The following is a 22,704-nucleotide window of genomic DNA, read 5'->3' on the forward strand; positions in this document are numbered from 1 at the left end:
ATGAGAAACACACAGAGAGAGGCAGACAGGCAGAGGGAGAAACAGGCCCCCTGCGGGGGGAGCCTGATGCGGGACTTGATCCTAGGGCCCCAGGATCAGGACCTGAGCCAAAGGCAGATACTCAACCACTGAGCCACCAGGTGCCCCCCCTTCTATACTTGTTAATTGTAATTCTTCTGTAAGGAAGAGCTGTCCCTTCTCTCCCATTAATTTTTTCAGTTATTTGTGTACTCATGAATGTCTTGTGAATTATATGTTTCATGGGTTTTAATTCCATGCTATTATTGTGGGGGGTTTTGTTTTGTTTTTGTTTTTGTTTTGCTCAAAATTTTCCAGTTTACGCCACTGGGAGTGGTTCGTTCCCTTTTGACATGCCCCATTCTCCTTTTAAGCTCTTCTCTGGTACACAAAATGCTCCAGGCTCATGTTGTAATTTCCCTGCCCTAATCTTAGAACCAACCAGCTCTCCAAAAAGCCTTTGTAAATCCCTTAAAAAATAAATTTGCCATTCAACACTTATATATTTTTCTAATTCTTGATATATTTCGTGTATTTCACTTTGCTTTCCTTTAGGTGCCTCTTTAGAGAATTTAGTCTACCAAGTGGGAACTATTGGTTCCTAATTTTTATTTTTTATTTTTTTTAATTTTTATTTATTTATGATAGTCTCTCACACACACACACAGAGAGAGAGAGAGAGGCAGAGACATAGGCAGAGGGAGAAGCAGGCTCCATGCACCGGGAGCCTGACGTGGGTTTCGATCCCGGGTCTCCAGGATCGCGCCCTGGGCCAAAGGCAGGCGCTAAACTGCTGCGCCACCCAGGGATCCCCGGTTCCTAATTTTTAGAAGCAAGATGAAACACTTGCCTATGACAAGAGGCAAGAGATCTTCTCTTTGTCCTTGAAATTATAGAGGAATAATCTGGCTTGTCACTGTACATTAAAATTTTATCTCATGCCATTTGTCATTTCACGGCATGAGATATTCTTCTATCAGTTATTGCTAGCTTTTAAAATCTAATGTAATTTTTGTCTTTTGGTCATCTGTTATATAGCCAAACTTAGATGACTAGAAGATGATATGTAATCTAATAAGTGACATATCTCACTATATTGTTGTGAATTTGAAAAAATCATCTAATCCTTTTAGCAATTCATTTTTAGAGTTATCTTGGAGCTGATTTTGTAATTATGATGGAAGTAGAAGTGTACTAAAGTTTTTGTCTGTTTTCTGGAGAGTCTGACTCATTTTTGACATTGATAGAAAAATGTATATTTTTAATAAGCTATAACCACTAGAGGGTGGTCATGGGCAACAAATTACCCATTTGCTATTTATTCAAAATATTCTGACACTGAAAGATTGACAATAAAGTTAGCAAGGGAAATACCAGGAAGCAGAATAAAAAAAAATGAGTGACAATATTAAACAGAATGCAGTACAAGGGGAAAAGTATTAAATAGGACAAATACATGTTGATCAAAGGCACACTCCACCAAGAATATATGACAATTCTGAACCTTTATCCAGAAACGTATTGAAATATATCAATATATATAAATATTTAAATGTTTATATAAAAATATAGATTTCTAAAGATTTGTAGGATTTGGGAAATATATTTTAGTGATTATTTTGGTAGCTCTTCAAAACCATAGACTTGTTACATATAATATATATGCTAGGGTATGATCAGAATCTTAAAATGTTTTCTAATGATTATGCTAGATCTTTAAAATTCTATCATAGTAGAAATTTAGTTCCAGGAAATACTTGTTTTGGATTAAAGTTGCCAGAAAAGGAAATCTAGAAAAGCAAACTATTAAAGAAATTAAGAAAAAGTCTGAGAAAATGAGTAAATAGGATGAAACTAATCTGGTAGAAGTTAAATAAATTTAATTTTTACTTCAAAATGTTTGTAAAAATCAGTTCCTGTATCTGAAGAAGAGGGAGCCTTTCCCTTGGAGATTAGAAGTTCTCAAAAGCTAACTTCTGTGTAGTCTTTGATTGTAGGCTTAGATGATGTTTTCAGTTTGTTTCTCTTGTTTTCAGTGAGTGAAAAGAACAATTTATTCAAGCTGAGCCAACTCATCTTGGACTAGAGCATTCTCCTGTTCTTGTGGTTTTCTGGTGATAATTTGTTTTATGTTGGCTCTTCCCCTACCAGTGAGATAGAGACTAAATTGATCACTTCTTAAGGGTTACTAAGTTTAGTTTTTTAGGCTTTAAGAATGTGATTCAGTAAATGCTTTTACTTTAGTGAATGAAGGATTGCCTATGGTTTCCATCTTCAGATTTTGGAGAATTATTATTTAGAATCTTAATAAATTTTCATTCACGGTTCGTGGCATTCATATCAGTGAATAAAGTAGACTCTTCTAAAGCATTCCAGGTGAAATGCTGACAATTCCATCATTAATCTATCCTTTCATTAAGATCAGCATACTTGACTGAACAGATAGCCAGTTAAAATGTAATATTACCTCTTAGATTTTGACTCACCAAGTAGCTGCCCCAGACCATATCCTCCAGATGGAATTTTTGAGGCCTCTATTGAAATAACATGTTAAACAGTTACAATGTGTAGTGATAATTTGCTAAATCTCCCTTGTTGCTGAAAGTGAACATTGTAATAAATGTAAGATGAGCTATCGTCCTCTTGTGGGGACTGCCAGAACATACAGTAAAAGGAAACTCTTAACAGTTAAGACTAGTAAACATTTAGAGAACAACTGCATTTTCCTGGGCTTTGTGCTAGGCCTGAGGTTTACAGAAGTAAATGAGAGGTGCCTGAAACAGCAGTGCAGGGAATAAGGGTCTTTGCCTAACTCTCCTGAAACTTAGACCTTCATTCCCGTGCTTTGTGTATAATAATGGCCGCATTACTATATGATGTATAAAGCCTGTTCTGACTACTCTTAAATTTTGATTCTGATAAGCTAAATTTGCCAAGGCTCCAGATGAAGTTAAATAAGTTTCCAGTTAAATAAGCAGTGGTGGGCAGCCCTGGTGGCTCGGCCGTTTAGCGCCGCCTTCGGCCCAGGGCGTGATCCTGGAGACCCGGGATTGAGTCCCACATCGGGCTCCTTGCATGGAGCCTGCTTCTCCCTCTGCCTGTGTCTCTGCCTCTCTCTCAATCTCTTTGTCTCTGAATAAATAAATAAAATCTTAAAAAAAGGGCAGTGGTATGTTCTGCATGCTTTTATGTCCATTTTCATGCTTGCTTTTTTCTCTGATCTTTGTAGTCCAGTTCATTGTCATGTCCCCAGCTAGATTGTAGGAGGAATATAAAGTGTGCCTGGTAATTTGAAAGCATGTGGAAACAGTAGTGTTTCTTCATTCTAGTAATATTTAACTTCATATTTGCCACTTTTTCCTGATTCTAAAATCATGGTAGATTAGAAACCAGGTAAATCACTCAAGTGACTTGGTAGAGTTATTTCTTTTAAGAGTAGGTACTTTTCTTTGGTTTTCACTAGAATCAGAAGCATTCTATTTAACTCTGATTCTATGTGACTTTCAGATGGCCCTAAAACAGCTGAATGAAAACAGCAAAGCAGCCTACAGCCTATGTTTGCATAAATGACGGTTACTTTTATTTATTTACTTACTCATTTTCTCCCTTTATAATTTTGTAATATTTTCTAGAAGGTAGAAAACTAGGATTTTAATTCCAGCTTATCTACTAAGTAATTGAATTACCTATTCACTCAACCTCTTGAACCTTAGTTGGCTCATGTATACCTAACTTCTATACCTTACAGGTAGTAAAAGGTCTAAGAAGTATCATTTTGTCACTGATAAAGATGTATAGAAATCTAAACTATTATTATTGAGATATCACTAAATATTACTTTCTTTTTTATTGCTAACATCAGTAACGCATTTGTACCAAATTGCCCATTAGGAATTTAGAAATGATGTTCTTTCCTTAATATCTGACTGTGAACAGATACAATTAGAATGATGTAGAGCACACAGTCTCAGGTCACAGGTGACCCTCACATCTTGTTTTCTGAGTCGTTTGAGCATGGTGCTTGAATATGAAAAGACAAACAAACCCACTAGCCCACACCCCACCTGCATTTCTGAACAAATAGCTTTCCATTTTCCTCTGATGATGATGGCAGGTTTTTTGATTCACAGATGATCTTTTGATGTATACTGGCTTTACTGAAAGTTATCTGCTTAATCAGTTATCAGATGGTATAGGATCATTCAATACTTTTTCTGTGGATTTTGGCATTTCACTATTTTTTTTTAAGAGTTCAATCAAAATTTTTAATATTTTTAGCTTGATCCTGCCTCAGGGGAAATTTCAAGGAAAGAAAATCAGCGTACCTTGGGGTCTAGACTAAAAACGTTCTCCATAAATTCAGGAAAGGGGATTAGGGTGTGAAGGTGGGAAGCCTTTACCACTTTTTCCAATGTAACTGTAGACTGGCATAAGACAGATTTACAAGAGAAGAACAAGTTTATTAACTACACACTGCTCATACACATGGGAACACCCAGAAATGAATAGCTCCAAGAGGCAGTTTCAACTTGGGCTTGTATACTTTCTTAGGCTAAACAGAAGAAAGGAGTGTAGGGCTTCCTGACCTGTGAAGAGAGCAAGTTCTAGAAAGTTGATCAGAACAAGTATGGCAAATAAGGGTTGGGTGTATTGTAAGCTTTGTTTTGCAGTTGTAAGTCAGTGCCTTCTCCAATGGAAAGAGTTATTTTCTTCCTGGGAGACATGTTTACACATGAATATTTACTTTATGAAAGGAAAACTTAGTGAGCGCTTTTTAGAGCTTCTCTTGCATCTGCTGGTCCTCAGTGACCTTTTGTTCAAAATAACGTATACACCAAGGAGGCACAATTCAGGGTGGCATATTCTGGCATCCTTCAACATATATAATGTGTGTTTAGACTTTTTCAAGTGAACTCACAGGAATATTCAGAGATATACTTGAATATAAAATGGAACTTACTTTTAGCATTTCACTTTTCAAACATAGTAGAACAGGTTTATACAAATTTAATACAAATAATTGTAGCTAATAAACTTAGCATTTTATAGTTTACAGATTGCTTTTGTATAGAGTGAAGTACAGGTCTCATTGTAACAATATTAAAAATGAAAAAAAAAACAGACTGAGGTAATTTATAATTGCCTAACATTATTCAGCTAGTAGGTGGCAGAGTTAGAACAATACCTGGGTTATCTCTCTAACACCTTGCTGCCTCTTAAGCTTGTGAAAAGTTCTCACCAATGAGAAATGAATGAACTCTTATAGGGCAGAAGAAGAAATATTTAGTACACCATAGGAGGTAATATACTGAATTATAGTAATAGCAGCAGTGCCTTCCAGCTGTGGTACAGGGTTGAAATTGTTTAACTGATTTTTTTAAGGTCCTATAAAGAGTTAGAGGGAGTAACTAGATTCCAAGTTTTTCTGATGAGGAAGCTAGAGGCAAGCATGTGAGTAATTTAAGTAGTATTAAATAACACAATGGATTTGACCCACTTAAGATAATTATTTTCTTCTTCTTCTTCTTCTTCTTCTTCTTCTTCTTCTTCTTCTTCTTCTTCTTCTTCTTCTTCTTCTTTCCTTATTTATTTATTTATTTATTTATTTATTTATTTACTTACTTACTTACTTACTTATTATTTTAAAGTTGGGCAGGGGGAGAGTGTGCATGCCAGCCCAGTCCTATGCGCAAGACCAGGGGAGGGGCAGAAGGAGAGGGAGAGAATCTCAAGCAGACTCCCTTCTGAGTGCAGAGCCTGACATGGGGCTCCATCTTACCACCCTGAGATCATGGCCTGAAAATCAAGAGTTGGACATTCAACTGACTGAGCAACTCAGGTGCCCCAAAGATAGCTTTTTCTAGTTAATAACAAAACTGACTACCTTGGTAATGATAACTCTAAAGTATTGAATGCTTACTCTTTACTAGATACTATACCAAGTACTTTATGAAAATGAGCTAATTAATCTCCACACCAACCCTTAATCCTTCATTTTTAGGTGTAAGGGAACTTTACAGACTGGTTAAGTAACCTGCCCAAGGTCACACAGCTAGCATGTGGTAAGATAGGATTTTAACTCAGCTATTGGGACACCTGAGTGGCTCAGTGGTTGAGCATTTGCCTTCAGCTCAGGTTGTGATCCCAGGGTCCTGGGATTAAGTCCTGCATTGGGCTCCCCGCAGGGAGCCTTCTTCTCCCTCTGCCTCTCTCTCTGTGTCTCTCATGAATGAATAAATAAAAAATCTTTAAAAAAATAAACTCAGGTATTGAACTTAAAGCCCTGACTTAACTGATGTGAAATGTTGGGGTTCAGGAGTGAACAATCAAGAAAGAATTCTTGACATCTTAGGTACAAAAACATTGGTTTTATCAAAGAATGGGGACAGGACCTGTGGGCAGAAGGAGCTGCACTGGGGTCATGGCTAACTATATACTTTCAAGTTAGGAGGGGGTTAGGGATAGTGTAAGTCTCTAAGGAATTTGGGAAGCAAGGTTTCCAGGACCTTGAGGGGCCTAACTGTTGTTGAGAAAAGATCATTTACTACTGTCTAGTAAAACCTTAGTCATGAGACCCTTCAGATTTGTATCAGTGGGCCATATGCTTAGAAGATGATTGCTAACATATATCTTGGGGAAGTAGAAATAAAGGGAGTTTCCAAAGTTATTTTTATAGGATCCAGATGTCAGGCTAATGTTAAGCATTGGATGAGTTCCTTTGTAGTTTAGCAGACATCCCCTGGCAGCCCCCCCCCCCAGAGTCTTTTAAATATATAAATTCGAGTTCCAGATTCTTGTGGGTTAGAAACAAGCGTCACTAAAGAAGGATTGAAAATGTCCCATTAAGAAATACCATATCCTTACACTATCCTCTACCCTCACATATATGGCTCCTTTGCCTCATTTAGGTCAAGAAGATTTTCCTTTTCAAATATAAATACATTGGGGTGCCTGGGTGGCTCAGTCCATTAAGGATCTGCCTTCAGTTCAGGTCATGATCTCAGAGTCCTAGGATTGAGCCCTACGTTGGGCTCCTTGCTCAGTAGGAAGTCTGCTTCTCCCTCACCCTCTGTCCTTCTTCCCCACTTGTGTTTTCTCTCTCAAATAAATAAAATTTTAAAACCAAACAAAAGCTAATATCACATATAAATATATATATGAAGAGTACTTGCTTTTTAACCATTCTCACTTTATTGTTCAAGCTGAGCTTGACCATAATGAATGGCAGCTTTTGTTGCTTTGCTGATAGGAAAAATATTTCGTCAAGAAAGACTTTCTTCCAAGGAAGACCATACATTGTTCTTCTAGGCAATCAAATGTTTACATCATGGTCTCTGAATATATATTCTCATGGTGTCTGAATAGATTTGGCTATAAATACGTTTAAAAGTATAATAAGATAAGGTCGCTAGACTCTGGTTAGGACTGGTATAGAAGACAAAGTTGTGAGAGACTCTGAAAGAGACAAGGTAGGATAAGGATAAAGATGTGCCTACTTTATATAATTTTTCTTGAGTTCCATTGGTAATATAGTGCCCCAATAATTTACTGCTGTCTTTGGCAGAAATGCAGACTGGTGTGTTGTCAGTGCGATGGCTGGAATGTCAGGACTAATTTGGAAGTTTGAAAACTGCCGCTCATCATCATAAGACCAGTGTTGATTTTCTGGCATTTCCCATCACTGGACAGAGTGGGATAGAGCCCAAGAAAGTGTATTCTTTTCTTGGTTTTCCCCAACCTCTCTGTAGTTCAGTTTGAATACATAGAGCTATTCTTTTGAGTTGTAGATGTGGATGTCTAGAAAGTATTCTCTAAGAAAATGTCAGTGAGCCTTCTTGCTCAACTGTAGACCCCAATAGTCATTTCTTACTGCATTTTCTTGAGGCATTGACAGTGAGTGGAACATTCTAAGTACCAGACCAAAAAAGCCCTCCTATCAACAGAATGCCTAGAAGACCACACCCCACTTGTCCCCTTCCCTGCCCATAATCCTGTGCTGAACACATACCGGCCCCCACCTGTGATCATGTACTCTCTCTGCCTGCTCTCTTATTTATACCCCTGATGAACCTCTCTTTAGAAAACTTTAGGTATCCATCTTACCAAGTGGAGAAGTCAGTTAAGGCTTGAGCCTGCCACCTCCCCCAGCTGCAGCACCCAAAATAAATCTTTTCTTTTTTCTTTTCCAAACTGTCATCTCTTGAGTTATTGGCTTCTTTTGCAACACGTTTATCTGGAGTTTGTTCTGCAACAGTGTTGGCATACTAAGGCAAGCAGCTCTGCTTTTGGTTTGTCCAGCCCCCTGGAGATTCCCCAGGAATGGAGCAGTTGGCTGCAGCAGTACCCAAGGGTTTATCCATTTATTTCCTGAGTTAGTGGCTGTGATAGACCATTTGGTAACAAAAACATCTCCCAATCGGTGTACCTTCTGTACAGTATTTCAAGAGTTTGCTAGTCTGAAAACTAGATAAGATGGTTTATGTAATAAATACATGAATAGTCTGAAAGCTTCATTATAGTAAAGTCCAAATATTAAACATATATATGTGTATATATATGTATATATATACATATGTATATATATACACACACATATATATATATATATGCAGGCAGTAAATGAATTGGAAGGCAGAAGGAAGTGAAATATTACTAATTCTAGCTTTTCTTCCTATAGAGAAAGTAGCTTTCTGTTACTTCTACAGAATAGCTGACCCAAAGTTTTCTGATGAACATCAGGAATTTAGTATCTAATTAAATTCACTTCATACCTAGCTATTTTCAGAGATTGATTATGAATAATGTTTAAGACTAATGAAACAAACAGAAAGTATTCGCAAAAGGTGTTTAACTGGAACTTTTAACATTCTTGATTTTTAGCAGTGAAATTTACTTATTTTGAAAGTTTTCTTTTAGTTGAAATGCCATTTGTTTTCCTGGTTGTAGTTTACTTGTAAGCAGAGAGATATTTCTGAGTCCATAAGCTACTGATTGTTGAAAACTACCCCAGGTCTTTTTTAAAATAGAAATTGATAAACTTATGGTAAAATTTGTATGTAAGCAGAAGGACATAGAATAGCCAAAATGATATTGAAAAAAAAGAAAGCAAGGGGCTTACATTATCTGAATTTGAGACTTACTCTAAAGATTTCATGATTAAGACAATGTGGCATTGGCAAAAAGATAAACACATAGATCAATGGAATAATACAGTATCCAAAAATAGACCCACATATTTATGGTCAAATTTGACAAAGGTACCAAAGCAATTTAATTATTTTTATTTTTAATTGAAGTATAGTTGACATACATTATTATATTAGTTTCAGGTGTACAACATAGTGCTTCAACAATTCTATACATTACAGAATGCTCACTATGATAAATGTAGTCTGTCACCATACAATGTTATTACAACATTATTTACTATATTTCCTATGCTGCACTTTTTATCCCTGTGACTTATTTACGTTATAACTGGAAGTTTGTACCTCTTAATCTCCTTACCTATTTCACCTATGCCCTCACCTCCCCTTTCCTCTGGCATCCACTAGTTTTTTCTCTGTATTTATGAGTCTGTTTCTGTTCAAAGCAATTTAGTAAGGAAAGGAAAATATCTTCAACAAATGGTGTTGAAGGATACCAGAGAATACCACCCCTATGCTGCTTTGACATAAGGATTATTTTGAGCTAAAGGCAATTAATTGAGAACCAGCAGATGCAAGAAGAGCACTTGAGCTCCTCCTAACTACCTAAAGATTAAGCATAAATTTCCCCTTTTAAGGGAAATTTTCATTTGTAAAGATGTTTCTGTAACAGAAAGAAAGCTACTCCAGACAACTCTTATCACCCATGGACTCAGGTGATGTAGATGATATGTTCAACTGCCCATGAATGCTGAATTTATTCTAGAAAATACCATTTTATACACTAATCCTAGCTAGCACTTCCTGACACCACTAGTACCATATTGGCTTACTTTGTCTCTTCTTTTTCCTCCAATCAGTTTGATAAAGGCTACTCTTACAATATCCGTCATAGTTTCGGAAAGGAAGGCAAGAGGACAGACTACACGCCTTTCAGTTGCTTGAAGATTATTCTAACCAATCCACCAGGCCAAGGAGATTACCATGGTAAGTGCTTCTGCTGGATATATGTTTGTGAAGTATAGAAACCCATGGGCTCTATAGGAAACAGAGGCATAGTAGGATGGCTTTTTGCATCATTGCATCACCTGTAGCTTATGTCAGTCATCAGTGTCAAGCCAGCGGTCTGTTACTCTTCTAGTGATCTGTCTCATACTGAACTAGGTCAGCAAGGGAATTTATTCAGTTGGCGCAGATGGTTCTGGACCAGGCTTTTCAGTTCTGTTTCCCCATTCATCTGCTGCTTTCTGTTTCTCTCATGATTAGAAGACTGATACAGGTTCTTCAAAAGTTTTTGAAATTGAGTACCTTGAGTTTTAGAATAGTTAATTCATTAATTTTCAAAAGACTGCCGAGGTAAGGTGTGTTTTATTCACATTGCTATTATCTGATAAACAAAGATTAAGTGAGGAATTTAGCAAGTTGTGGTATCAAACCTCTATTAATTCGCCTCAGTTTCTGTAGGTTAAAAAGAAAGTCTAAACTGGTTTTTGTGGGTTTCTGAGTTCAGCTTTTTTTCTGAAATAGTTCTCTGAGCATACCTTTAAAAGCTCTTCATTTGTCTGGTATGTCAGAGAATGATTTTAATAGTCCGTATTAGTAAATATTTTAGATTACTAAAACTTAACTGCAGTACGTGTTGAAACCTTTTTTTCTTTTGTCTTTTTTTTAAAAACATATATAAGGATGCTAATAATTGTTTTAGCATATTGAATGGAATTCTTTTTTAAAAGATTATACACTTTTAGGCTGTTAGAGATCACTATCAAATAATCACAAACAGAATTTTAAGGAAGACGTTTCATGCGTCCAAGCACTAAAAAATGCCTTTTCTTTCATATCTAACAGATGAAATGTGGCCATACTGGTACACATAGTGAGTGTTGTCAGTTACTTAGGGTACTTTCAGAAATGCAGATTGTCAAGCTCATTTTCAGACTTATGAAATGAGATTTATTTGCAAGTGTCCTGGATAATTTTTGTCTTCTAAACTTCGAAAAATCATTGACCAGATACTTCTATTGAGAAAATCTAATACTTTTCTTAGTAGCCACACCAAGCAGTTAACTTACATTTAGTTTGGCCTAGTAAAACCCCCAGGATTCCTCTATCAATGTCCAGATTCTAGAACTCCCTTATGTAGTTAATTTTTATTAGCTAAAATACAGGATTTTATGTTGCTTATTTTTATGACATTGAATCTTATTTATTCCAGTCCATTCTGTTTGTTTTATTTTTTTAATTTAAACTATATCAGTTAAAAAATAACTTACTTCACAATTATTCAGTAAACTCCTATTATTTATTAGAAACATTGATCTGTCCTTTTTTTTTAATGAATAAACTTCATGTTTTTAGAGTACTTTTAGGTTCATAGCATAGTTGAGGAGGAAGTACAGAGTATTCTCACAAACTCTCTGCCTCTATATTTGCACAGCCTGACCCACTATCCACATCATACTGCACCAGAAGTAGTTTGATACATGTGAACTGAGAAGAATATGTCATCTGCTGTTATCAGATATGGCCATTTTATAGATATCTATTATATTAAATTAATTGATGGTGCTTTTGAATTCTATGATTATTGTTGCTGATTTACTACCTGCTGGGTCTGTCCATTTCTGATGGAGAGATGTTGAAGTCTCTAATAGTGGATATATCAACTTCTCCTTGTAGTTCTACCAGTTTTTGCTTCTTGTGTTTTGATGGATACACATAAAGGACTGTTAAATCTTCCTGGAGTATGCATCCCTTTATCATTATGTAATATCCTTGATAAATTTCCTGCTCTGAAGTTTTTATATTACCTTACTTATGCACTGATGTTGTTTTCTTTAGATAGATCTGAGTTTCTGGCCCATGTCACTTTCCTTCTCGTTGAAGAACTTCTTTTAACATTTCTTGCCTAGCAGGTCTACTGGCAATAAATAATGTTAGTTTTTTTTTAATTTTAAATTCAATTAGCCAACATATAGTACATTATTTCAGATGTAGTGTTCAATAATTTATCAGTTGCATACAACACTCAGTGCTCATCACATCGTGTGCCCTACTTAATGTCTATCACCCAGTTACTCCATCCCCCCACCTGCCTCCCTTCCCCTCATTTTGTTTCCCAGAGTTAAGTGTCTCTTATGGTTTGTCTCCCTCCCTGATTTTTTTCCCATTCAGTTTTCCCTCCCTTCCCTTATGGTCTTCTGCGCTATTTCTTATATCCACTTATGAGTGAAACCATATGATAATTGTCTTTCTCCAGTTGATTTATTTCACAGCGTAGTATCCTCCAGTTCCATCCATGTCTATGTAAATGGTAGATATTCATCCTTTCTGATGGCTGAGTAATACTCCATATTTGTGTGTGTGTGTGTGTGTGTGTGTGTGTGTGCACATACATTTTCTTTATCCTCTTTACCCATCTGTCAAAGGACATCTTGGCTTCTTCACAGTTTGACTATTGTGGATGTTGCTGCTATGAACATTGGGATCAGGTGTCCCTTCATTTCACTACATATGTATCTTTTGGGTAAATACCTAGTGCAATTGCTGGGTTATAGGATAGCTCTATTTTTAACTTTTTGAAGAACCTCCATTCTGTTTTCCAGAGTGGCTGCATCAGCTTGCATTCCCACCAATAGTGTAAGAGGGTTCACATCCTCAGCAACATCTGTTGTTTCCTGTCTTCTTAATTTTAGCAATTCTAACCAGTGTAAAGTGGTATCTCATTGGGGTTTTGATTTGTATTTCCCTGATGACAAGTGATGTTGAGCATTTTTTCATATATCTATTGACCATTTGTATGTCTTATTTGGAGAAATGTCTGTTCATATGTTCTGCCTGTTTCTTGACTAGATTATTTGCTTTTTTGGGTGTTGAATTTGATAGGTGCATTATAGATCTTTGATACTAGCCCTTTATCTGATAGGTCATTTGTAAATATTGTGTCTCGTTCTGTAGATTGCCTTTTAGTTTTATTGACTGTTTTTTGTTTTTTGCTGTGCAGAAGCTTTTTATCTTGATGAAGTCCCAATAGTTCATTTTTGCTGTCATTTTCTGTTCATCTGAGAAAGTCTTTATTACTCCTTGTCTTTTGAAGAATAATTTCACAAGGTACAGAATTCTAGATTTGTGGAGTTGTTTCTTCTCTCAACACTTCAAATATTTCACTCCTAAGACAATAAATAAAGAAACAAATAATTCACTCCATTCTCTTGCTTGAATGGTTTCTGAGGATAAATTACAGATATTATTGTTATCTTTGTTTCTTTCTAGGTAAAGTGGGTTTTTTCCCTCTGACTTCTTTTTTTTTTAATAATAAATGTATTTTTTATTGGGGTTCAATTTGCCAACATACAGAATAACACCCAGTGCTCATCCCGTCAAATGCCCCCCTCAGTGCCCGTCACCCATTCACCCCCACCCCCCCGCCCTCCTCCCCCCTTCTACCACCCCTAGTTCGTTTCTCAGAGTTAGGAGTCTTTATGTTCTGTCTCCCTTTCTGATATTTCCTACCCATTTCTTCTCCCTTCCCTTTCACTATTATTTATATTCCCCAAATGAATGAGAACATATAATGTTTGTCCTTCTCTGATTGACTTATTTCACTCAGCATAATACCCTCCAGTTCCATCCACGTTGAAGCATTCCCTCTGACTTCTTTTAAGATTTTTTTCTTTATTTTAGGTATTCTAAAGTGTGAATATGATATATCTAAGCAATATTTTGGGGATCATTTATACTGCTTGGTGTTCTTTGGACTTCCTGAATCTGTAGTTTGGTGCCTGACTTTATTTGGGGAAAATTCTCTGTCACTATTGCCTCAAATATTGCTTCTATTTCTTTATCTCTTCTTCTGACATTATCATTACCACCTTTCACAGTGTCCCACAGTTCTTGGATATTATATTCTTATTTTCTTCAGTGGTTTTCTCTTAGTTTTTCAGTTTTGGAAGTTTCTATTGACATTTCCTCAGGCTTAGAGATTCTTCCTTCAGCTATGTCTACTAATAAAGCCCATCAAAAACATTTTTCATTTCCATTTCGGATCTCTAGCATTTCTTTTTGATTCTTAGGATTTCCATCTCTCTGCTAACATTACCTGTGTTTACCCATTGTCTACTTTTTCCATTAGAGCCCTTTAGCATTAATCAGTTATTTTAAATTCTTGGTCTGATAATAACAGTATCCCTGCTGTATCTGACTCTAGTTCTGATATTTATTTGTTCAGTCTCTTCAAACTTTATTTTTTGCCTTTTGATGAGCCTTGTAATTTTTTCTTAAAAGGTAGACATGACATATTGGGTGAAAAGAATTCCAATAAATAGGCTGTTAGTATAAATATGGTGGCAAATAGGGAAGCGGAGAGAGTGGTGTCTGTAGACCTGATTAGTGAGCCTGTGGCCCTGGTCTATGAATATACTTCAACAGTGACTCTCAGTAGGTGGGACAAAATGGATAGAGGAGCCTGGAGTTGGATATTCCGTCTCTCCTCCACAGGTAGGTTAGGCTCTGATAAAATCCCAGAAGTTAGGCTCAGGCAAAATAGTTTGAGGACAGGCCTTATTAAGAGCAGGTTGCTCTAGAGTATTAAAATGGTTACTTTTCCCCCTCCCCATGCCAGAAGCATGATAGAATTTCTGTTATTCACCATGAGCACATGATAGAGCTCCTGGAAGTTAAGCTTACAAAAGTATAGGGCCTCCCTATGACTAGGTCTCCTTGGAATTTTTGACTCTCATATTTGTCCAGACTTTAGGAATTTGTCAGTTACAGGTTAGGATTTCCTACCCCATCACTGGTTTCTCCAGAGATTCTGTTTTGGTATGTTTTGATTCTCTGTATCTGCCTCTCTTGGGAATCAGTGTTGTGCCCTGTGTTCTCACATCTCTGATGAGTCTAAGCAGAGTTGTTAATTTTTTAGTTTGTTTAGCTTTTTCCTTCTTAGGACAACAGTGGTGGTGTATAAGCCTCTCATGTGCCAGACTGGAAACCAAAAGTCTCTGTCCTTTTAGTCTTATGTTATTTGCAAACCTATTTAGTCTCCTATGTTGATCTTATTTCATTAACCAGCACTGCTTGGAATGTTGTTCAACCAGTTATGAATCTATGTATAACCATATTCCAGACTATGTGTATCCATCTCTTCCACAAACGTATGTTGGAAAGCTTGTCAGATATGTAACTGGGTGTGCATTCACTTCATTTTCAGTTACCTAGTTCAACCCTTTCCAGTTTTGAAGATCACTTTCTCTGATGTGAAAGATAGAAACAAAATAAATAGGAGTTACTGAGTTTTATTTTCTTTCTGTCATCTCTTAAAATAACACCAGCTTCTCTAAGTAGTAATTAGTACCTTGGCAATCTTCATTTTCTTCTTTGCTTTGCTCTTTGTTACCTTTTTCATTCAGATATAGTCATTGTTTCAAATGTAATTTGGATAATTCAATAATCTGCTTTTCTGTATTCTTTAGTAATTCTGGGCTTAACCAAGAATTCCTTGTGCAGCCTCCTTTCTTTCTTTCTGGGATTTTTTGCAATTTCATTCATTATCAGGTTTTGGGGTTTTTGTTTTGTTTTGTTTTGTTTTGAGAATCATAACTATAGCTAATACATGTTGAGTGTTTACTATGTGCCAGGAGCATATAAAAGCTTTATTTTCCATTCTCACAAGAGTTCTGTTAGTGATTATTTCTCTCACTTGATAAAAAGTGAGGCTGAGTCAGCACCAATATACAAAATTTGCCTGTGGTCTCCCACCTAGTAAAGTAGTAAACTGAGATTAAAACTCAGGCATTTTTAGCTCCAAACTCTGAACCGGATGTTCCACAGCTTCTCAATATGTTTATTTATACTAAAAAGTATTACAGTTTTAGTCTGAATGAAGTAGAAGCTATGAATTTTGTGAATTTCATTATTTGTAGGAGTCCATAGTGTTATCGTGGACGTTTTTATTTATAGTTAAGATTTTTAGTAAGCACATTTGTTTGGCATCTAGGCTCTTTTCTGTTTTTGCTGCAACCAATTTTCCATTGGTTTTATTAAAAATGTACTATTGTTTCAAGTTAACTTATAGATCCATCAACTGTGTACCTAAAAAAAGTAGTCTGGCTTCCTATATTAAATTTTAAAATAAGTACTTTGACTTACCATTGCAGCATCTTATTAAAATATCTAAAATTTTCCAGATTTTGGCCTTATAATATAGCTTTTACATTTCAATTTTTCTGTGTTCTTATTTATGTAAATATTTTAGTAGTCCACCTTTATTATTATGTTACTCATGAAATAATACAGAGATAACATGTATCTATTATAAGTAATTTTTTTAATGAAACACTTTTCTGTTTGTCCATCTAATTCCTATCTGTGATTCCTCTAAATTTAGATAGATTTTACTCTATGGGAAATAGACATAAAATTTACATCTGAAAATGATGTGAGATTTTCATATTTCTTAGAGTTTGTACATTTTTCTTTTTGCTTACATTTTCTTCCTTCTCATAGACTTTTAATGTAGTTTATAAAAAATATGAATGAAATGTGAGATTGTATAAAGTTTTTAGATGAACTATAGCTAGTTTGTGATTATCTCTGCTTTAATAATGCATGTAGCATAATTAAAACTGTTTCCTCTTCCTGGTGAATGGGCAACTTTGCCGGAGAGTGCTGTAATGTCTTATGTAACTCTTGAGCCTGTAGTACCCTGATAACCGTACAGTTAAGTCGTTGTTTAGATAAAGACAGGAAAGCAGTTGCACCCATGGGCAATTAACTTTTTTATTAATAAGCTGTTAAGACAATTAAGGGGAGCTTAGACAGTCTCTCGAGTGTGGTATTGTACTAAGTCCTGGAAAATAACTTTGTTGGTGTGCTGGCTTTTTTTTTTGTTGTCAGGGTGCCCATTCCGTCACAGTGACCCAGAGCTGCTGAAGCAGAAGTTGCAGTCATACAAGATCTCTCCCACAGGGATAAACCAGGTAGGTCAGATACTGCTATACATCCTCGGTCACAAGGCACAGGACAATTTCTCTGAGTCTCACTTAATGTTCTTGCAGTAGTGCCGTGTGCTGCTTGTCAGGCCTTACACCCAGTCCTCTAGATGAGGGAAGCCAGAGCCTTGGCTTCCCCAGCTTCGAGTCCTTGGAAATTCTGGTTCTTCTGTCTGCGAGGCTGCATTCTTTTCTTGGTAATAAAGGAAACTTGGAAACCCTTTTTTTCTCTCAGTTTGTTTTGCTATCTCAATTCAGAACATTTTAGAAAATAAATTTTTAGAGGAATGCACTGAAGCATGTCAGTGAAGCTGAGAATTAATACCTTCATATTTTATTTTGGGAAATTATATTCTATGCCACATGTAAGTTAAAGCAGAAGATAATATAGTGACTAAATGTTCTGATAGGCATCACCTCTTGCTGTGTTAAATCTGCACTTCTGATGATAGTCCAGGGGGTTGAATAATCTGTCAAAATACTTTGTCTTGTAAATAATTGAGACTTAAAAAAAAGAAATACCTAAGTGCAAAACCAAATACTAAAGAGTAATTTGCAAGTATGCTTCAAAGAATATTGTAACATTGCTGTCTATAATGTGCTTTAGAGTTGACTTGGAATTTGAAGAAGTTCAAGAGGAGTAGAGTATTGTCTTCCTTTGCTTAAGAAGAACAATATGTTTCAGAGCTGGAACATCGAAATCATTATGTATCCTTAATTATTTTCTCTTAAAGTAATTACTCTAGAAACCCTACTTCTTTTACTGTGTCCAAATTTTAGATTGAATTTAATTCATTCAGTTCAAATCTTAGAGTTTCATGATACTATGGGTAAGGCAGTGTGTAAGGTGTTGTTCTAAGGTACAAAGAATCCTATAAATCCTGCTTCTGCAGAACCGGAATCTAGGGGAAAACATATACCAAGTGTTATGAGAGAGGTGTGCATAGAATGTCTTAGCTTTTCTGAAGAGGAGGAACTGTAACCAGATGGGGAGGCCAAGCAACACTGTCTGGAAGAGATACTCTTTTGTTGTTTTTGTTGTTGTTATGTTTTTATTTGAATTCTAGTTAGTTAACATGCAATGTAATATTAGTTTCAGGTGTACAAAATAGTGATTCAGCATATCCATACATCACCTGTGCTCATTAGACCCCGTGCCTGCCTTCATCCCCATCACTTATTTAAGCCATCCCTCCACCTCGGGTAACTATCAGTTTGTTCTCTAGAGTTAAGAGTCTGTTTCTTGATTTGTCTCTCTCTTTTTTCTTTCTTTGTTCTTTTGTTTTTAACTTCACATCTGAGTGAAATCATACAATATTTGTCATTCTTTTACTTATTTAGCTTAACATTATGCATTTTAGCTCCATCCATGTCCTTGCAAATGGCAAGATTTCATTCCTTTTTATGGCTGGATAATATTCCATTGGGTATATATACCACATCTTCTTTATTTGTTAGTTAGTTGATGGACATTTTGGCTGCTTCCATACCTTGGCTATTGTAAATAATGCTTCTATGAACACAGGGGTGCATGTATGCTTTTGAATTTGTGTTTTTGTATTCTTTAGGTAAATACCCAGTAGTGTGATTGTTGGATCATAAGGTAGATCTATTTTTAACCTTCTTTTTTTTTTTAATTTAAATTTTAGGTAGTTAATATACAGTGCAGTATTGGTTTCTGCAGTATAATTCAGTGATTTGTCACTTACATACAACACCCAGTGCTCATCATGACAGATGCCCTCCTTTTTTTTTTTTAAGATTGTATTTATTTGCGAGAGAGAGAGAGAGAGAGAGAGAGAGAGAGAGAGAGAATGAGCAGAGAGAGAGAAAAGGAGAGTCCTCATTGGGCAAGGAGCCCAAGAGCCAGCAGCTCAACTGATTGAGCCTCTCAGATGCCCCACAGGTGCCCTCCTTAATCCCTATCACCTGTGTAGCCGGTCCCCCACCCACATCCCTCCATCAACCCTCAGTCTGTTTTCTAACATTAAGAGTCTCCTATGGCTTGTTTCCCTCTCTCCCTTTTTTCTTTTCCCCTTCCCATAAATTCCACATAGGGGTAAAATCATATGGTATATGTCTTTTCTCTGACTGACTTATTTCACTTAGCATAATACACTCTAGCTCCAACCATGTCATTGCAAATGGCAAGATTTCATTATTTTTGATGACTGAGTAATGTTCCATTGGGACTTTTTGTGTGTATGTGTGTGTGTGTACGTACATATGTATGTACGTACGTACATACCACATCTTCTTTATCCATTCATCAGTTGATGGACATTTGGGTTCTCCATAATTTGGCTATAGTTTATAATGCTGCTGTAAACATTGGATTGTACGTATCCCTTTGAATCTGTAATTTTTGTACTTTGGGTAAATATCTAGTAGTACAATTGCTGGATCATAGGGTAGTTCTATTTTTAACATTTTGGGGAATCTCCATACTGTTTTCCAGAGTGGCTGCATCAGTTTGCGTACCTCCTAGTAATGCAAAATGGTTCCTTTTTCTCTACTTCCTTACCAAAACTTGTTGTTTCTTGTGTTTTAGCCATTCTGCCAGATGTGAGGTGATATTGTAGTTTTGATTTGCATCTCCTGGATGGTATAAGTGATGATGTGAACATCTTTTCATGCATCTCTTGGCCATCTGTGTGTCTTTGGAGAAATGTCTGTTCATGTCTTCTGCCCATTTTTAATTGGATTATTCATTTTTTTGGGTGTTGAGTTTTATAAGTTCTTTATATATTTTGGATACTAATCCTTTATCGGATATGTTCTGCAAATATCTGTTCTCATTCCATAGGTTGCCTTTTAATTTTGTTGCTTGTTTCCTTCTCTGTGCAGAAAGAAGCTTTTCATTTTGATATAGTTCCAATAGTTTATTTTTAGTTTTGTTTCCCTTTCCTCGGGAGACCTATCTAGAAAAAAAAATTGCTACAGCCAATCTTGAATTACTTACTGCCTGTGTTCTCTGCTAGGATTTTGATGGTTTCAGGTCTCACATGTAGGTCTTTATCCATTTTGAATTTATTTTTGTGTTTATTATAAGAAAGTTGTCCAGTTTCATTCCTTTGCATGTGGCTGTCCAGTTTTCCCAACACCATTTGTTGAAGAGACAGTCTTTTTCCCATGGATATTCTTTTCGGCTTTGTCAAAGATTAATTGACCATATAATAGTGGTTTTATTTCTGAGCTTTCCATTCTGTTCCATTGATGTATATGTCCATTTTTATGCCAGTATCATACTATTTTGATCACTACAGCTTTGTAATATAACTTGAAGTGTGGAATTGTGAGCCTCCAGCTTTCTTTTTCAAGATTGCTTTGGCTATTCAGGATCCTTTGTGGTTCCATACAAATTTAAGGATTATTTGTTTTAGTTCTGTGAAAGATCCTGTTGATATTTTGATAGGGATTGCATTAAACGTGTAGAGGTAGTATAGATATTTTAACAATATTTGTTCTTCCAGTCTATGAGCATGGGATGTCTTTACACTTTTTTGTGTTATCTTCAGTTTCTTTCATCAGTATTTTATAGTTTTCAGAGTACAGGTCTTTCATCTCTTTGGTTAGGTCCATTCCTAGGTATCTCATTACTTGTGGTAAATGGAATTGTTTTCTTAATTTCTGTTTCTGCTGCTTCATTATTGGTACATAGAAATAGAACCAATTTCTGTACATTGATTTTGTGTTCTGTGACTATACTGAATTCTTTTATCAGTCCTAGTGTGTGTGTTTTTTTTTTTTTTTTTTTTTGGTGGAGTCTTTCAAGATTTCTATATATAGTATCCTATCATCTACAAATATCTTAACAGTTTGGATGCCTTTTATTTCTTTTTGTTGTCTAATTGCTGTGGCTAGGACTTCCAGTACTATGTTGAATAAAAGCGATCAAAGTGGACATCCTTATCTTATTCCTGACTTTAGGGGAAAAAGTCTCAGTTTTCCCCCATTAAAGATGATGTTAGCTATTGGCTTTTCACCTATACCTTTTGTTTTGTTGAGGAATGTTCCCTCTAAGCCTACTTTGTTGAGAGATTTTATCATGAATAAATGGTGTACATTGTCAAATGCTTTTTCTTCATCTTTTGAGATACTCATATGGTTCTTATTCTTTCTCTTTTTTTTTTTTTTTTTTTAAATTTTTATTTACTTATGATAGTCACAGAGAGAGAGAGAGGCAGAGACACAGGCAGAGGGAGAAGCAGGCTCCATGCACCGGGAGCCCGACGTGGGATTCGATCCCGGGTCTCCAGGATCGTGCCCTGGGCCAAAGGCAGGCGCCAAACCACTGCGCCACCCAGGGATCCCTATTCTTTCTCTTTTTAATGTGATGTGTCATGTTGATATATTTGGGAATATTGAATCACCCTTGCAACCTATAAATAAATCCCACTTGATCATGGTGGATGACTTTTAAAATGTATTGTTTGATTTGGTTTGCTAGTATTTTGTTGAGAATTTTTACATCTGCGTTCATCAGGGATATTAGCCGGTATTTTTCTTTGTTTTCAGTTGAGTCTTTTTCTGCTTTGGGTGTCATGGTAATGCTGGCCTTATAAAATGAGTTTGAAAGTTTTCCTTCCTTTTCTATTTTTTAGAATAGTTTGAGAAGAGGTATCTTTTAAATGGTTGGTGGAATTTGCCTGTGAAGCCATCTGTTTGGGACTTTTCTTGGGATCTTTTTGATTACTAATTCAGTTTCTTCTCTGCTAATTGGTCTGTTCAACTTTTCTTTTTCTTCCTGCTTTGGTTTGGTAGTATTTATGTTTTCAGGTATTTATCTACGTCTTCTAGATTGTCCAGTTTGTTGGCATATACTTTTCCATAATTTTTTCTTATAATTGTTTATATTTCTGTGGTCTGGTTATTATTTCTCCTTCTCATTTGTAATTTTATTTTTTTGAGTCCTTTCTTTTTTTTTTTTTTAAGATTTTATTTATTCATGAGAGGCACAGAGAGAGAGAGAGAGAGAGAGAGAGAGAGAGAGAGAGAGAGGCAGAGACACAGGGAGAGGGAGAAGTCGGCTCCCTGCAGGGAGCCTGACGTGGGATGGATCCCGGGTCTCCAGGATCATGCCCTGGGCTGAAGTTGGTGCTAACCTGCTGAGCCTCCTGGGCTGCCCCTCTTTTCGATAGGTCTGGTTAGAGGTTTATCAGTTTTGTTGATTATTTCAAAGAACCAGCTCCTGGTTTCTTTGATCTGTCTCTTGTTTTTTTTTAATTTCTAAATAATTTATTTCTGCTCTAATAATTATTTATTTCCTTCCTTCTGCTGGTTTTAGATTTTGTTTCTTGCTCTTTTCTAGCTCCTTTGGGTGTAAGATAAGATTGAGATTTTTCTTGCTTCTTGAGGTAGGCCTGTATTGCCTTTTAGAACCATTTTTACTGCATCCTGGAAGTTTTGGGCCATCATGTTTTCATTTTCATTTGTTTCCATGTACTTTTTAAATTTCTGGTTGACTCATTAATTGTTTAGTAATATTTTGTTTAACTTCCATGTATTTTTGGTTTTTCCAGAATTTTTCTTGTGGTTGACTCCTAGTTTCA

The 22,704-nt window shown here is 36.1% G+C and overlaps 1 protein-coding gene across 2 annotated transcripts in view; it reads left to right on the plus strand.

The window, feature by feature from the left end:
• The window catches only part of PRIM2 (DNA primase subunit 2), a 302,886-nt gene that overhangs the window by 238,774 nt on the left and 41,408 nt on the right, over positions 1-22,704 (plus strand). For both annotated transcript variants that reach the window (XM_055330207.1, XM_055330208.1), the window contains 2 exons: positions 10,025-10,151; positions 17,058-17,140. In XM_055330207.1, coding sequence (XP_055186182.1) covers positions 10,025-10,151; positions 17,058-17,140 — 210 coding nt within the window. The remainder of the gene's footprint in view (positions 1-10,024; positions 10,152-17,057; positions 17,141-22,704) is intronic.

The sequence above is a fragment of the Nyctereutes procyonoides genome, unplaced genomic scaffold, assembly GCF_905146905.1.
Source record: "Nyctereutes procyonoides isolate TBG_1078 unplaced genomic scaffold, NYPRO_anot_genome, whole genome shotgun sequence".
Taxonomy (NCBI): Eukaryota; Metazoa; Chordata; class Mammalia; order Carnivora; family Canidae; genus Nyctereutes; species Nyctereutes procyonoides.